Source organism: Capra hircus, chromosome 10, assembly GCF_001704415.2.
Source record: "Capra hircus breed San Clemente chromosome 10, ASM170441v1, whole genome shotgun sequence".
NCBI lineage: Eukaryota > Metazoa > Chordata > Mammalia > Artiodactyla > Bovidae > Capra > Capra hircus.
In genome coordinates, this window is record NC_030817.1 from 59,387,924 (window position 1) to 59,406,136 (window position 18,213).

Here is an 18,213-nt window from a genome sequence, read left to right on the forward strand (position 1 = left end):
TACAACCCCGTGGACCATAGCCTGCCAGTCTCCTCTGTCCATGGGATTTCCCAGGCAAAAAGACTGGAGTGGGTTGCCATTTCCTTCTCCAGGTTTGCATCCAGGGAGGGGACACTAAAGCTCCAATTGGCACCTGCATTTTGTGTGAAGATGCCGGAAGAGAGGCGTGATTGGGGAGTGGGGTGCCAGGGTTCAGGAAGCAGCTGCCTTGGAAAGGGCTGTGTGGACACAAAAATGGGGGTGAGGACCCTGCCTGCAGATGGTCTCCGCAGAGGTGGGGTTGCACTGGGAGGCAGAAGGAATGGATGTAATGTCCCAAGGCTTTCCAGATGTCTTTTTTTCCCCTCTCCCTTCCTTGGAACATCTCCCTCTCCATCCCTTTTCTTTTCCCACCTCTCCCGCTCTCCTCTCACTCATTCTTCCTCTGCCGGTTGGACCCCAACCCATCAGTTCTTCCTGCTTCTCCTCTCCCAGCCCTCCGTCGGCCTCTAGCTCTCTGCCCTGCTTCTCTTCCTCACCCGCTTCCTTTGCTGTTGGTTCTCTTTCTGTCTCTGTGTCTTCCTCTCTCTGGGTTGTTCTCCACTTTGCTTCTTCTCTTTCCTTTTCTCTTATTTAGTATCAGGTGTGCACTTGCTCTCTGACTGTGTGATCGCTGTGCAGCAGTGTGTCAGAGTGGGCGAGGAGGTGGGATGCACGGTGGGGGTGGGGGTGCTCATTTGCTGCGCAACTGCCTTTTCCTGGGAAGCTTTGTGGAGTGGGGTAGGAGAGGGAGGCTTGTCCTGAGGTTTACACCTGCTTTATTTTCAAAAGAGTTTCAGGAATCCCGTGAGGTCAGCCAAAATGTAGTCTAGAGAGTCTCAGACGATCCCCCTGTCCCCAGGTCCATTAGAAGGGGTGGGGTCTCTGGGAATGAATTCCTAGGTTAAGGAGGCAGGAAGCCACGGATTGCAGGAGCAATTCCAAAATAAGGCGATCAGCAGCACAAAGGTGTAGCTTTCTTCTTCATCCTGGAAATATCCTCAGATCATTTCAGGGCAAAGGGAAGTTTGAATCAAAAAGTGATAAAATAGCCATCTTATCCCTCAACGATAACCTCAGATATGCAGATGACACCACCCTTATGGCAGAAAGTAAGAGGAACTAAAAAGCCTCTTGATGAAAGTGAAAGAGGAGAGTGAAAAAGTTGGCTTAAAGCTCAACATCCAGAAAACGAAGATCATGGCATCTGGTCCCGTCACTTCATGGCAAATAGATGGGGAAACAGTGGAAACAGTGTCAGACTTTATTTTGGGGGGCTCCAAAATCACTGCAGATGGTGATTGCAGCCATGAAATTTTTTAGAAGACACTTACTCCTTGGAAGGAAAGTTATGACCAACCTAGATAGCATATTCAAAAGCAGAGATATTACTTTGCCAACAAACGTCCGTCTAGTCAAGGCTATGGTTTTTCCAGTGGTCATGTATAGATGTGAGAGTTGGACTGTGAAGAAAGCTGAGCACTGAAGAACTGATGCTTTTGAACTGTGGTGTTGGAGAAGACTCTTGAGAGTCCCTTGGACTGCAAGGAGATCCAACCAATCCATCCTAAAGGAGACCAGTCCTGGGTGTTCATTGGAAGGACTGATGCTGAGGCTGAAATTCCAATACTTTGACCACTTGATGCAAAGAGTTGACTCATTGGAAAAGACCCTAATACTGGGAGGGATTGGGCACAGGAGGAAAAGGGGACAACAGAGGATGAGATTGGCTGGATGGCATCACCGACTCAATGCACATGAGTTTGGGTGAACTCCGGGAGTTGGTGAGGACAGGGAGGCCTGGTGTGCTGCAATTCATGGGGTCGGAAAGAGTTGGACATGACTGAGCCACTGAACGGAACTGATCCCTCAACAACTACAACAGAATGCTCTGCCGTGGCTGGTTTCTGGTGTTTAATACTGGAGTGCATCTCTGAAACTCTGCTTTAACTTCCTATGTATGTACTATGGGTGGCACTGCATCCCAGGTCCTAAGCTTGTGTTTTTCATGAAAAGTATTGATGGAATAAATAGTGTTTAGGCTTTGGGGTAACCATTTCAGCTTCCTCTTGGGTCCTCGTTGCTTTGTCTTTGGCCATTGCAAGAACTGAGTGTTCCAAGTGGCCATTTGCATCACACAGGTGCCTGGGGCAGTTCTGGGAGACAGCACAGAGTGTACATTGCCCTGCTCAGTTAGAGGGAGAAGGGAGAGGGGGTGGGTGGCTGTTGGTTGTTTTCCCTGCCTGCAGCTAGCCTGTTCCAAGTGGTCATTCTCATTAACTTTGTATTTCAGTTTTTCTTTTAGTGTGAGCACAAGATCTTCTGGTCACTTTAAATGTGTGCATTGTGGTTCATGCTGATCCTGGAAAGTGAACATGGTCACAGCTCTGGAGTTTCTCTTCTTGTTACATCTCATCCTGAGCTCTCCACGAGAGTGGAGTCCAAGACTCCTCTAGGCAATGTGGGCTTGTCTGCTTTCCTTCAGAGTTCACTTGTACTTTCATGTAGTGATGCCAAATAGGGGAAATGGAAAATAGGAAAGAAGGGAAAACGACTCACAAGCTTGACACCCCAGGTAGAATCATAAATATACATTCAAGGAACTGAAAGACTGAAAGTAAAAGCAGTCCTTTATTTCCCCCCTCCCCCCTGCCGCTGCCCCCCACCCCCCCACCCCCCACCACTGATACTTCATGTCCCTCCTTAGAGCTCATGATTGGAGCAGTTACTTACACTTAGGTTAAAGGAAGCTATATGTACATAATTTCATTTCTTAATAGGTTAAATAACCATGTATTATCTGACATAGAAAAGATTATGTACAGTACATTTAGATGTGCTCCTAAAGCAAAGAAACTTTGCCCCAGGGCTGTGGTTTGGCAAGGCTTTCTTGGGCGAGGTAAGGAAGGGGCAAGGTGTTCTTTAGTTTCAGTGAGCAAGAATGTCTTGAAACCCCCACTAAGGCCTCCTATTTGGTGGACTGCTGCTGAACGCTTGTAAAGCCCTGCTTGAAATGAATAAGGAGAATGTTGGAGTTTTCAAACCCTTAACGCAGCAATGACTGTTGGCCATGAATGTTCTCTCTAGACCTCCTTACATTTAATGTCTTTCTTCCCTTTCTTATTTTGTAAATACAATGAGGTTGATGCTGTAAAGAGAAAAAGGATATGTGAGTATGTAAGTCTAAAATGTAACTATTTTTAATTGATGTGATTAGTCTGATACTTTATTGTATGATCTGTGAAATTTCTTATGAGGAAACTTTAATACTTCTTTTTTCCTTTGCTGTGTTAATATCTTTATTCCTAAAAGATTTTATATTTTAATAGATTTCTCTAGAAATTGACTTTGTGATGTATGTACAGTCTGTGAAAGATATTAACTTAGAGTTTACTCAGAATTTGTTTTTATAATTAAAATTAACTTAAAAATTAAAGTTTCTGGCAATGCAAAAATAAGTACGTATATAAATAAAACACCAAAGGATCCTAGTGTTTCACAATCTACGTATTACCTTTCATTGTGTAGGGAAAAAAACTGTTTCAAATCTACCACTGCTCCCTACACAGCATGAGATATTTAGTGGTAAATAACTAGGGCTTCCCTGGTGACTGGTGACTCAGATGGTAAAGAATCTGCCTGTAATGCAGGAGACCCGGGTTCAATCCCTGGGTCAGGAAAATCCCCCTGGCAAGGGAATGGCAACCCACCCCAGTATTCTTGCCTGGAGAAGCCCATGGACAGAGGAGCCTGGCAGCATACAGTCCTCGGGGTCACAAAGAGTCATACACGACTGAGCGACTAACACTTTCACTAACTAGGGCACCATTTTATCCACAGATGGGTTTTAGATTAAATCACAGTGGGATTTTGGGGGGGGTTGTTTTTTTGTTTGAAACAGTAGCTTTGTCCCACTGCCTTTTTTCATCTGAAAAAGTACAGCATATATTAAGAGTTCCTTTGTCACTTCCTTCCCCAGACTGTGACTATCTTCTCACAGTGGGGAAGTCCCATGTTCTATTTTCTGATGTTTTACATTTTCCCTTTAATTTTTTCTAAGCCCCCGTCATCACTAAATGGTGTATCTTGTTGTCCTCCACTAAAATTTAAGAATATGTAATAAATTAAGGATGGTTCTACATTGCCTCTTATCTGACTAGCATCTGTGGGTGTCAGCTGCCAACAAGCAGCTCGGGTGTCTGGGCCGCTCCTGAATGCTCACAAGCTGACACACTCTCTTCTGATAAAAGGTACCTTCCAATATGCATGTGCCTTTCAGTATAAATTTTGTATGCTTGAACACTTTCTGTAAGAGAATCATTCGACCTAATAAAGTGGCTTGGCTGGGACTTTGAAAAAGCTAGATATAAATATCGCTAGAATTTATAGAGCAAGCATAAATACTTCACTCTGAGCTTTGCTGAGCATTTTCAGGATGTTTCTGAGCACATTTGTGAAATCAGAGCTTATCCCAGGAAAAGGGCCTGGGGGAGTGAGGACAGAGTTAGTCACATAGAATCACCAGTCCTCCCAGGGAAGCTTCAAAGTAACAGCTACCCCTTAACATTTACGTGTTAAGCAGTAGGGTTTTATTTTCTTAGTCCTTCTCTAATCATCTACCCTAGTTTTGTTGATATGTATACAGCCCTTAACTAAAAATCTACATGTCTGAGTTCAGACATACCTCGTTAAGACTGTCATCTGCAAATAGAACACATATGTTCTCCAGAGAGACAGTATGTCTATATGGGTGATAAGAACTGAAATCAAAGTATTACCAGTCTTATATTTAATGGAATATTTTATTCTCCAAATTCTGTTCAAGATGCTAAAAAAAAAAAGTCTGTCTCTAATTTGACATTCGTAATGAGTGAAGTATTATTGCTTTAAAGCTACCCTTGTAGAGGAAGAATAGTGCGTGGTGGTGGTGGTGAAGGTGGTGATGATGGTGAAGGCTGAACCTGAGACATGTTCTGCAGAATGCTGAAGCCCTTCTTCAAGCTCAGGAGATGACTCTCCCCTTATATGCACATTCTTATTTATTTTGCAATACACAAAGCTCATGAAGAGAAAAAAATATATAATTTTCTTAATGCAGTCTTGCAGTTGCTGTTGTATTCCACAGCTTTTAATTTTATAATGAGATTTTGATGCCAAGCAATGAGCTGTCATTAACTGATTAGGATGCACTGTGTCAATTTCTTTGTTCTCTCATCTTGCTTATCTGATGGATCAGAAAGTGGGATGGTTAACAAAGGAGTCACTGAGGTACAAGAGGGGTGTGTTCCAGACTAATTGGTGTGAATGCTGCCTTTACAGTGCTGATAGAGTGTTCATTTTATCCTCATTTTCCAACGTGTCTCTTTGGTGGTATGATCCCTCCCTCTACCTTCCCCTGTGTCTGTAAACAGAGGTGATAAACAGAAGAACAAATATGACTGCTTGCTGTGTCCTGATCTTAATTCCATAATTTTAAGCAAATCTCTCACTGTGGGCTCTGCATCTCTCCCGCCATATGCTGAGATCTACGTGGGGCACACTATAAATCATTCGGAATTAGAAGCTGTGCTATGCATCTGACCTGCTGGCTCGTGGACGCCCACATCCACTGCAACTGGCAAATGGTGGTGGTTTATTTTGGGGCTGGTATATAAGAGGCTGTGTCCGAAGGCTGGGAGTTGTCAAATAGGGACTGAGATTGTCTTGTAATGTGGCCTCAACTCTTGTCTCCCTGCCCAGACTGCACTCTCGAAGCTCAGCCCAAATATGTTAGAGGTGGGAAGCGTTATGGACGCAGATCTTTACCTGAATTTCAAGAATCCGTGGAGGAATTTGCAGAGGTGACCGTCATTGAGCCACTTGATGAAGAAGCACAGCCTTCACACATCCCAGCCAGTGAGCGCAGCGAGGTAAGAGATTGGACAGACACATCCACCTGGACCATAGGTGTGGAGACTTGTGGGTACCCACACCCTTGTGGCGCAAACACAGGAGGACTGAGGGGCCTATGGCTTTTCTCAGCCACTTTTTTTTTCAACTACATGCTAATCTTATTACTTGCCTTTTGGATATCTATGACTGCTTTTTCTATTGTTTATATGTTTCATCTCTGTGTCAGCTTTTGAAGAGCTGATGTTTCTGTGCATGTTTTATGTATATAGTTTTTAATTCAGTTATTTTTATATTATCTGAGGTCTGCCACTTCTAGCTCTTCTTGGGAATATCTCTCTCCTCCACGGCACTGTCATTTTTAGTTATGTAAAAAGCTAATCAGCTCCCTCCCCGCAAACTATAAAACAGCTGCAGTGACAGGTAAGAAGTGAAAGCAGTTTCCAGGCATTTCAGGAGCCAGCATCTTATCTTTTGTGGTGGGGTAAAGCAGCTTTGCAGGAGAAGGCAATGGCAACCCACTCCAGTACTCCTGCCTGGAAAATCCCATGGACAGAGGAGCCTGGTAGGCTGCAGTCCATGGGGACGCAAAGAGTCGGACATGACTGAGCGACTTAGCAGCAGCAGCAAAGCAGCTTTGCAACTTTGTCCTTGTCACAGGGCTCAGCAATTGCCAGGATTCTTACCAGTTCTGTCGCCCCCAGGCGCATCTGACTCCCCAGCAATCAGATATCCCCCTGCTTCCCTCATCTCCCTCTTTTCATTTTACATTTTGCTATACTCTACCAATAAGGAAGAAGCAATAGCATTTTCTTTTTTTTTTTTCTTTATGGCTCATTTACCAGTGTCCCATTTATAGAACATGATTGAAAGTGCCATGCTGAGCAAGCTCTAAATATTCCTTGCAAATCCCAGCTTAGTCAGGGGATGCAGATATTTCAGATGCTCATATACGCTGGAATAGAGACAAAGAGCCTCAACTTCCTTAAAGTCATCTGTAGATCATAGTTTAAGCAGGGAGTGTTTGTTGCCATTAACTTTCATGTTCAGCTTGCTGATATATCTATGAGAAGCTTGCTCCAATAATGTCCCCTGCAAGCAGATACCTCATCTTCAACTTTCTAGAATACCTACAAACCCAAAGGTAACCAGAGAGAGTCCCAGTATTGAGCAGAAATGAGACCAACCACAAGTGCTGCAGTTTAGAAGACACGTGATTGGTCTGCTGACGAGAAGAGGCTCGCACTGCTTTCTAGAATCAAGTGATACCTGTCCTCACAATAGAAGTGAAGGAGCAGTGGCAGAAATGCGAGGGAGAAGAGAGGAAGAAAAGCAGCTGAAGGGGGTAAGATAGACAGAAGCCACAAAAGTGGTGTGAATAGTGTGGGTGAGAGGTGATGGCTAAAAATAGAAAGCCTATGAGAAGCAACGAGGATGCTACTAAAAGATCACAGCACTAGGGGCCCATGGGTCTGGGGCAGAGACCTCTACCCATCTTGGTTCAGTAGGTTTCAGACCCTTTCTTGGGTCGCTTTGAGAATTTAGATAGGGCCCTTTCCACAGTAAAACACATAGACTCTCACTCACCAGTGTTCCATTTACTACTTCAGGTGAGCAAGTAGTTTGCAGACTTCAGTTACACAGTGTGTGTGCTGTTTATTTTGCTGTCAGGAAGGGCATCAAAGTTACAGCATGAAACCTGCTGCATAGCCCTAGCTAGTGTGGAATGCATCTGAGGCATTTCCATGTGAAAGAAAAGAATTGATTAAAATAGGGCTCCACACTTGATGGGGGAAGATTTTCTTATCTGGAAAACACTTTTGAGTCTAGTCCTTTCTCCAACTGTTTTCTGTACTGAGATACTGTTATTTGGTGCTAAGAAATTAAATGGTTACTTTTTTGTGTGTGAGGCGAGTTTCTAATTACCACCTGGGGATACCCAGAAAGTTCTTGGGGAGAACTGATTTTGTTGCTGGTAGGATATTTCTTATGTTTTTATTTAATTTCATCTACTGATTTCCAGTGAGATTTACTGTTTAAAAAGTACGACTTTGGCTTTATGTGTAAATAAAGTTAAGGGTTGAGGCCAGAGTCTGGGCAAAATCTTGCTGCTTATACTTAGCACGAGGGTATATTGGGAGAATCATTTCACCCCTGATAAACTTCAGCTTCCCTAACTCCTCTAGAAACCTCTTAGGTGTGACCTTTTGACACTATAGAGAAGCTTTGGTGTTAACAACCCACTGTCAAAGAGCAGCAAATAGGGGGCTAGAGAACATCATTTGTCTCTGTCTGTTCTCCCCAAGGACTCTACTGACTTGACTTCGAGAGTCTGTTATAGCCCAACCAGAAAACCTGTAGCAAATCAGATAACACGTTTTTACCTCCCTCTTTGTTTATCGCTAAAAGTGGACTCAAAGTTCATCCAGCTGCTTTCTTGTCTAAAAATGAAGTGTTTTGTGAACTGAATGGAGCCTGTTGGTTTTCAGATCGATTCATCACATTCACAGCATGATGCGTGAGGCTTTTATGTTCCTGTGGGCAGTAAGACGGGCCGGCCTCCGCTCCATGCAGCAGCCTTGGCTGTGGACGATCTGCAGCATAGTTTCGTCACCACTGGTCTTAATTGCATCTGGTTGTGTCAAGGTGGCACTCCGGTTTCCTGGCCAGTTTTTGTAGTCATTTCAGCAATCGAACGCCACTCTGTTGGTCAACTCAGTTCATGCTCTGGGCAGCACTGGCTTGCTCTAGACACCCTTGTCTCTTCTACAGAAGCTATCTAGCGCTCCTTGGAGTACTGGGGCATCTTCCCTATTGTAGAGTGGCCCTCAGGTGGGGAAGATGGGGAGGGCAGTGTTCTCAATGAACTGTGGGATTGATTTATTCTTAACTTACAAGTTCAGTGTCTGTCAGGAGGTCTTTATTTTTTTTTTTATACAAACAGCCTGATTGCAGATTTCTGCATGAATAAATGGGTTTCATTGCATCTCAAGCTACCAAATCACTTCTTTCCAAACTAAACTTTTTATTTTGTATTGAGGTCTAGCTGATTAACAATGTAGTTACCAGTGTAGTTTTAGGTGGACAGTGAAGGGACTCAGCCGTACACATACACATATCCATTCTCCCCTAAACCCCGTTGCCATCCAGGCTGGCACATACAATTGAGCAGAGTCCCGTGTACTATGCACTAGGTCCCCCACTGGTTACCCATTCTAAACACAGCAGTGTGTACATGTCCTTCCCGAAGTCCCTAACTGCCCCTTCCCCCCGGCACCCATGAGTTGGTTTTCTAAGTCTGTGAGTCGCTTCCCGTTTTGTAAGTTCATTAGTATCATCTCTCTTTAGGTTCCACCCGTAAGGGATGTCACAGGACAGTGCTCCTTCTCTGTCTGACTTACTTCACTCAGTGTGACACTGTCCAGGTCCACCCGTGTTGCTGCGAATGGCCTTATTTTACTCTTTAATGGCTGAGTAATATTTCATTGTATATGTGCACCGCATCTTCATCCTCTCCTCTGTCGATGGACATTTAGGTAACTTCTGTGTCTTGGCTTTTGTAAACGGTGCTGCAGTGAACACTGGGGTGCATGTTTCTTTTCAGATGTTTTTCTCCAAATATATGCCCAGGGTTGGAATTGCAGGGTCATATGGTAGCTCTATTTTCAGTTTTTTAAGGAACCTCCATACGGTTCTCCATCGTGGCTGTACCAATTTACATTCCCACCAACAGTGTAGGGGGGTTACCTTCTCTCCACACCCTCTCCAGCATTTATTGTTGGTGGATTTTTTGATGATAGCCATTCTGTCAGGAGTTCTTTTTCTTTTTTCTTCCTCTTGGTTGCCTCTGGCCCTTTTGTCTCCTGCTGTTGGGTGTTAAGAATTTCTTCCTTGGGTGTGTTTGTTATCAGGGACTCATATTTCCATGTGGCTTTGCAGTATTAAAGGCAGGAGCGGGCTGGGTCTCCTGCGCCATGACTATTTCATGAGGAGCAGTCAGATGGGAAGCTCCAGACAAGTCTGCATGGTTTGGTTCTAGGTTTCTTTGACTCCTGGGCCCTGGCTCAGGGGTTCCTGGCTTGCCCATAGACTGAAGTTTTTCCTGTCCTCTGACAAGCCTCATTTTTTCTTCTAAAATGATTTGAGAGCTTTTTCTTTCTTTTTTTTGATGAAGACCACAGGACCTGAATCTGTTATCAGAAGTTCAATAATGAGGAAGTCCAGCCGTTATTACCCAGCAGGAGAATAGTTTTCGGCTCTAGGATGAATCAAGTAATAATCCTCTTTATTTAAGGAGTTTGGAGAGGTGGGCAGTAGAATGGAATGGTGTCACGGTTCAGTTCAGTCGCTCAGTTGTGTCCGACTCTTTGCGACCACATGGACTGCAGCATACCAGGCCTCCTTGTCCATCACCAACTCCCGGAGTTTACCCAAACTCATGTCCATTGAGTCCCATCTCATCCTCTGTTGTCCCATTCTCCTCTAGTCCAACCCTCCAATCCATGCATGACTACTAGAAAAACTATATGTATGTTGAGCTTTAAGCCAACTTTTTCACTCTCCTCTTTCACTTTCATCAAGAAGCTTTTTAGTTGCTCTTTGCTTTCTGCCATAGGGTGCTGTCATCTGCATATCTGAGGTTATTGATATTTCTCCTGGCAATCTTGATTCCAGCTTGTGCTTCTTCCAGCCCAGCGTTTCTCATGATGTACTCTGCATAAAAGTTAAATAAGCAGGGTGACAATATACAGCCTTGACGTACTCCTTTTCCTATTTGGAACCAGTCTGTTCCATGTCCAGGTCTAACTGTTGCTTCCTGACCTGCATATATGTTTCTCAAGAGGTAGGTCAGGTGGTCTGGTATTTCCATCTCTTTCAGAATTTTCCACAGTTTATTGTGATCCACACAGTCAAAGGCTTTGTCATAGTCAATAAAGCTGTGGTGTCACAAGTCACCTCTAAATGCTAGCCTCAGGGTAGCTTGTTTCCTTCTAGGAACTCATCCTGTAGAGATATGTTAGCAAACAGTCATCTGAAGGGATAAACAATAATCCCTACCCAGTTTCCCTGGTGGCTCAGATGGTAAAGAATCTGCCTGCAATGCAGCAGACCTGGGTTCAATCCTTGGGTTAGGAAGATCCTCTGGAGAAGGAAATGGCAACCCACTCCAGTATTCTTGCCTGGAGAATTCCATGGACATGGGAGCTGAGCAGCTAACATACACACAAACACACACACACACACAGTTTCCCTCTAGGGTTGTTCCAGAGTAGGGGTGTTGCTAAGGGTGGACATTTAATTCCTAGGCTCTTGGTCTAGTTACGCACAGTGTCCTTTTAGCATCCTTATTTGGAAGGCCTTCTCATATGTACAACAGATTATGGGTAATTCTCAGTAGCCACAATTCTCTGATGTCTACCTGTAACTCCACCATTTTCCTCCCACCCAAGAAACAGAGATGCTGGCAAGCGAGAGTGATGTTGTGGTGTGTGTGTTAGTCACTCAGTCGTGTCTGACTCTTTACAACCCCGTGGACTGCAGCCTGCCAGGCTCCTCTGTCCATGGAATTTTCCAGGCAAGAATACTGGAGTGGGTTGCCATTTCCTATTCCAGGGGATCTTTCCAACCTAGGGATCGAACCTGGGTCTCTTGCATTGCAAGCAGATTCTTTAAGGTCTGAGCTACCAGGGAAGCCTGATGTTATGGTAAAGATTGCTTTCAAGCACGTAAATTTTTTAATGTAAGTTACACATGAAGATCCAAATTGCCCCCACGGCCATTCATGGTGCACCAGCTATTGTGTGTTGTGCCTTAGGTGAGAACCCGTGTTATGACTACGGGATCACATTTTGGCCTCGTCCTTTGAATAGAATACATGAGTTCTGTGAGTTATAACACCTTGTTATGAGTGTTTGGGGTTGTGTTTGACTTTTGTTTCAGTTCACATAAGGTAAAACCCCAACATAAACTGTCAACATTTTAATCATCTCTATCCTACCCTCCCCCAGTTTTATTCAGGCAATTTGATTCTTTCCTGATGAAGCAGAAAATACCTAACCTCACTGTTAAGCATGCCTCCCCTACCAAGTTTACTTTACAAGGCCATAAAGCCATTGCATAGGGAAAGACCGCTGTAATCCTGCTCAGTTTTTTAGCACTAAAATGATATTTTAGAATTTCACTTAGAAACCCTGAAGGCAAAATGTGCTAGTTCACAAGTGATGGTAGGTTCCACCATCAGGTTGAGATGTGCAGTCACCTTTCAATTTAGTGTGTTTATCTGACAAATAGATCCCTTGGGAGTCTGACCTCTCTTCTAGGGTATTGAAAGGAAAATGGTGACTTTTCTTTGTTCATAGGATCATTTTCACTCAAGGCAGTTCAGTTGGACATTCTATTCTGAATTAATCCAGACTAACAAAGGGCACTTTCTTGATTCCAACGTAAGGTATGATTAATGAGAAGGTTTTGGTGGTGGTAGTTTTTGCTTTACTTTGTGAAGAAACAGTTGAGTTTTTAGATTCCAAGAGTACATACCCACCCCACCCCCCTTAAATGCACAGATGCGGTGGCTGCTGAACTAACCTTGAATTTTGTATTCACTTTTCTCCTAAGAGTAGCTGGAAGTGGGGGAGAAAACGGTTTCTTGGTTCTATTCTGTATTATTCAGATGTAGTGGAAAAGGTTGACAATGAACACAGTTGGACCAGGGCCACTTTGCTTTCTGCCCTCATTCCAAACACGGGACACCTTGTTAACTGTTCTCCTCCACAGGGTATAAATCGGGTCTCGTAAGATTCTTATCATGAGCCAGAGGCTTTAAACAATGATTTCTTCAATTGCAGACAATAGGAGTGTAAGTCAAAACCTTGCAGTTTAAGTAAGGACCTGAGAGAAAAGTTAAAGCCAATTGCTTCATTCAGCCGAGAATGGACATGAAATCAAGCCTTTGTGTCAGGTCTGTGGGAGTGGGAGGATGAGTGGTGGTGGTTGTTTAAAACCAAAAACAGAAATGAAGAATCCCAACGCTGATTTTACTACCCTCCATAAAATCAAACTTCTTCAAGAAGTGCGAAACTGACTTAAATTATCCTTCTGTTCATTTTCATATATGCATAACTTTGTAGTTGAACTTCATGAATTATTCATTTGTGTTGTATAGAGCAGATATTTAATTTTGGAGCAATCTTCTTAGTAACTTAGAGACGTTCTGCTAAGAGCTTTTGTAGTCAAACCTGTTTTTCAGTTCCTCGCCTGTTACATTATTTGTTCTAGTCTTAGATAAAATAAGCAGTTTCATTACTGATGCCATTTGCTCCCATCAAATGATGTGAGATTATCAGGAGAGGTTTCCTTATTCATGGAATTCCAGTGATCTCCTTCATATTTCTTGAGTATTATTAGATCATCTGGCTATTCTCAGAGATGAAACACTCATTCAAGATGCAAATATAGATCATAAAAGTGATATAAAGACACCCCTTCAAAGCTAATAAGATGCTTTCATTCTAACATAGACACAGCTCTCAGATTTTCAGGTTTTGTTGTTCTGATAAGTCCTCCTGATTTCATCACAGAGGAGGTTCCTTTGGAATCCAGCCCTCATTCTCACCTCTTTCCAAGTCAACAATTTCTAATACTTATTTTCTAACTATAAAACAGAATCAACAACACTTCAAAGAAAAATTAACAAGTTAATTTAAGTGATAATAGTAACATTTTTCCAACTATAGCATTAGAAAGTATTTTTCAAATAGAAAAGGGGTATCCACTATCTGAGAGTGACTCGGATGAGCAGGATACCACAAGCAGATGTATGAAAGAATCCTTTTCCTTTAAGGACTTTAAAATCCAGTGAACTGAAACCAGTCCTCAAACTTGGTAGAAAAGGCTTAAGGCTCAGACTTTAAATTCAGCATTTCTTCACACTGGCAGTACCGCAGGCTGTTTGGCATTGCAGCAGGACTTATCTAAATGTGCATGCATTTTAAAATCATACATTGATTCTTGTTATCCCCAGCACGCACTTGTAGCTTTTAATTGCTTTTAAAGATAAGGAACTGATTTGCATTCGAGCTGTGACAGCCCTGCCACTGAGCAGCTTGTCCCTGGGTTAAGAGATTAGAGTGTGGGGCTGTTGGGGCGCCCTTCATCGCCCCTTCACCTTCAGATGCTGGAAAGCTAGAGATGAAGTTCTCAAAAGTGTGTCCCTGCAGGGATAGTAGCAGCCTGGCTGGGCACACTTAGCTTCCAGTACCTGGCCAGAGCATGGCTTTATAAATATTTAGAATTGTTAGTTAAATAGGCCATACCATAGATGCTACACTTTTAAAAGTGCTAAGGTTTCCATCATAAATATTCTCCTAAACTGATCCTGTTTTTGTCTAGAGACTTCCTGTGCTTACTTAAGTGTGCTGTTCTTGTAAAATGGATACTATGGCTCAGTTTGTTGGGGGAGCTTTGTTCCTTTAATAAATTTCCTTTCTTTTCTCTCTGGGCTTGCAAGACTTTCCCCTTTCCAAAAAAAAAAAAAAAAATCTGCTTAAGTCTGCTGAGATCAGCTCAGCTCAGCAACCTTTGCTGGAAAGAATAGCCCCGTGTGTGCACCATAATCGTTTTAATTAGCCGTACATTCTGAGGGGCACAGAGGTCTGCACTCGAGCAGATGGCTGCTGGGGGCTGAGGTTGGGCCATTGTGGCCAGGGGCCAATGCCAGGCCCACGGGCTGCAGATGCTGGCCCAGCCTCGGGGCTAGCAGCTCCGGGATCCCAGAGGCTCGGGCCATCTGCTCCGCAGTCCAGCAAAGCAGGTGTCCTTCCAAAAGAAACATTCCTGAAAGCAGGGCCGCCTATATGGCCCACATGTGCGGGACACCCTCGTCCAGCTGTAAGACAGCCTGAGAGCTGACCACAATGACCAGTGTGACTGAGCTGCGCAGCCCACAGGGTGGGTGCGGGACTCCCTTTGTCTGCTTATGTGTGTGTGTGGGGTGGGGAGAGCTGCTTTCTGCAGCAGCTGTTTTAGGGCCAGGCAGCTTGACCATCTCCCCTCTGTCCACTCTCACGGAGGCTGTTGGCCAGGACACATGGCATGCTGAGCCCTGTCAGCTGTGGGGACACTGCTCAGAGTGCAGAGGCCCCCCAAGGAGGCCTCGCTCCTCTGCTGAATCAAAGATTGATTGCTTCAGCACAACTAACACGCTCAAAGCTGTCATTTCTACAGTCTCTTCTGGGTTTGTTCTTAAAGCTGATGCTGGTCTGTCTGCTGTTTCTTTCCTCTGCCTTTGTCCTAGTGTTGCACACCCAGGTCGTAGGAATAAAACTATGACATTTATTTACTTAACAGACACTTAGCACTTAATTTGTAGCATTCACTGTTTTAAGTGCTTTCTAAATGCTAGCAGACTCTCAGAGGCAGGTGCCGCTATTCACTTAACCCTAGGGAAACTGCACGCAGGGATTAAGTAACTGGCCCAGGTTTGCATAGCCCATAAGTGAAGAATCCATCTCTGGAGCCTAAACCCTTTACCACATCATTGTTCTTGCTGAAATATTAACAAGAGCTAACATTTCCTAAGACCCAGGCATGTGCCTCCATGTCCCTATGGGAGGGGGCGGTCAGCCCCACTCTGCAGACAGTGGCAGAGCTTCACCCTGGCAGTCTCCCCCAGCTACCATTTTGCCTCCAGAGTCAGGAATAGCTGGGCTCCCACAGGATGATTTTTTTTTAATTTATTAATATCCATTTGTTCTCCAGGGAGAGGCTATTATAAGATTTCAAGGAAAGAAGTTGAAAATCCTTTTTCATTAATTAGTAGAGAACACATCCCAGCAATTGCCACCCCTTCCTCTCCCACTTTTCCAGAGGTGTTCATGATCACCTCCCTTCCAACACTCAGGGCCGACCAGTGTCTGGAGGTGACCTGCCAGGCTTTACTGCTGGGGAAAGCATCAGCAATTAAAGGACCTGGTTCCAGAGTGATGGCTCTTTTTATTGGTGGTATTCCAGTAGTCCAGAGATCTAACCCCCCTCTCCCCCACTTTCTAACCTGCCTTCCCCTTTCTTTCCCCCTGCTTTTTAATTGGAACTACTGGTTCCAGGCAGTGAGAATGAAAATAAATGAGCTGTGAATGAATTGGATCTGCTCCCTCCCACCCTCACGCCCTGAAACTGCAATTTAATAACAAACATTCAGCCACTATGTGATGTGCTTATCTCCCCTTAAAGGAACAGACCTATGGGGGAGACTTGGAAGCATAGCGAAACATCTGGGTGGTAAACTCAATCTCCAGTTGAAGTGGTCTTGGGATGAAAATATAGCCCTTCGGATAAGTTTGCTTCCTCTTCTAACAGGGCTGGTCTTAGCTGGATCTGTGCTTCTTACACAGGGCTGTAGAGAAACGCTTAGAAAATCATTATCCCTGGAGATGTTAAAATAAGTTATTCCTTACCTTGTCACCACTCACCCTAAGAGTTTGCATGAAATCACTTACATTGCTGTACCTGATGCCATTGGTTAGGCTGTCTGAAGGGTGCTTCTTTGGATGACTCTAGTCATAGCCCCCAAGGCAGGTCTCAGATGAGTGTCCCTGATCTTCCTACACTCTGCTAAATTTAGGAGGCATTGGCACCAGCAGCTTTTACCCTCTTGGAAGCACCTGGGCTTCCCACTGAGCCTGTTCTCTTGATCACAAGTCATTGTGCAGGAGGACCTTGCTGACTAGCAGAGTGGTACATACCCAGGGGGCAGAAGTTTCCCTTTCGCCTGCCCCCAGCTCACAGGGAATTCATTCAGTGAGAATTCGAGGGCAGGTAGGCAAAAGAAGGAGTGAAGTTGTACCCATTTATATGGTATAAACAACATTTATAACAGTAAAGGAAATGAAATTGTTTCCCACATCGCCTCAACTAAATATATATTTATTGTCTCTGTTTCCTTCCAGTCTTTGTCTAATTGTATGAATTTTTTTTTCCAGTGGCCTCGTGTTCATGGCATTTTTGTTGTGGTCTTTCATTTAACATTTCATCAGATGTATTTTATGCTCCAACATGGTTTATATAATGACTATATTATGATGTGTTATTATACTTTATGCCCCACTGTTTTTAAATTGTTTTCAATACTTTACTTTTACCATCAGAAATCATATGGGATCAGAATGCATGAACATTTTCATGGCTTTTGATACATAAAGTCACTTCCTTTACTAAAAAGTAATATCCACTTGTATTGTTTCCAATAATATTAATAGGTCTGTTTTATTTTCTTTCCCAAACAGGCCTATTTTAAAGCATAACCTGTTGGTAATAGGAATCATATCTTAAATACTTGGCTAATTTAGTGAGAACAAAATGATTGCTTGGTTTTAATTTATGTATCTCTGAATGCTACTGAAATGAACCTTTCCCCATATTTAATTGGGTTGCCTCTTATGTGAATTGTCTGTATTCTTTGCATATCTGCTGGAGACTTGGCATTTTTCTTACAAATTTTTATAAATAACCAGTACCTCCCAAGGGAAATCAAATTAATCCTTTAAGTTTAAACATGGTAATGAAAAGAAACTGCAAATATAAATTAAACATGTACTACATAAACACATGTCCAAGAAAAATAATATCAACTTTTATTTGCTTATTTAGTGCCAGGCACAGTTCTAGGCATTTTTACCCAGCTCTGTGAAATATGTACTACTTTATTCCCATTTTATAGATGGAGAAATCGAGGCAAAAGAGATTAAGAAATTTGTTCAAGCTCAAACCCAGTAGGTAAGCCTGGGTTCAGAGCCAGGTGGCAGTCTGATTCCCACCCTCAATAGTCAGATGTGAGAATCGGGGAGGAGGGGTGGCAGGGAAGCGGGAATCAGATGAGGCACCCAGTTGCACAGATTCATGAGATTTTGGAAATAGCACACTGAAGCCTCTTGCTCCTCTGAACTAATTAATTGTTCACTATTTTTAATGAGTTGAGAAGTGAGAAAATGTAAGAAATACATTTTTCTATAGCAAGACACACACCGTGTTGTGTTAGGAATTGTTGCTGAGCATTTTTTGAAGGGGTGTGTTTGCATTTTTCCAACTATTGTCCTGGCAGCGGCTTGTCCAGTGGTACCTATTCTGCCATGTCTCATTTCATTTCTGCTGTTAAAAAATCATCCCCTGCATGTGATTCGATAGGTTTTATTTTGACCGATGGTTCTTAGATCACAACAACCTACGGTATTTTTTTCAGGTGGACTGAATGGATTTCATTTTAGGGTGTTTCCAACTTACATGCTGAATGATGAATTTTCACCGTTTTGGGTG

The 18,213-nt window shown here is 43.4% G+C and overlaps 1 protein-coding gene across 7 annotated transcripts in view; it reads left to right on the top strand.

The window, feature by feature from the left end:
* Window positions 1-18,213, top strand: part of NIN (ninein) — a 102,556-nt gene that overhangs the window by 29,255 nt on the left and 55,088 nt on the right. For 4 of the 7 annotated variants that reach the window (XM_018054358.1, XM_018054354.1, XM_018054359.1 and 1 more), the window contains exons 5-6: window positions 4,179-4,268; window positions 5,758-5,927. In XM_018054358.1, coding sequence (XP_017909847.1) covers window positions 4,179-4,268; window positions 5,758-5,927 — 260 coding nt within the window. The remainder of the gene's footprint in view (window positions 1-4,178; window positions 4,269-5,757; window positions 5,928-18,213) is intronic. The other 3 variants (XM_018054356.1, XM_018054360.1, XM_018054357.1) reach the window with 1 other exon arrangement.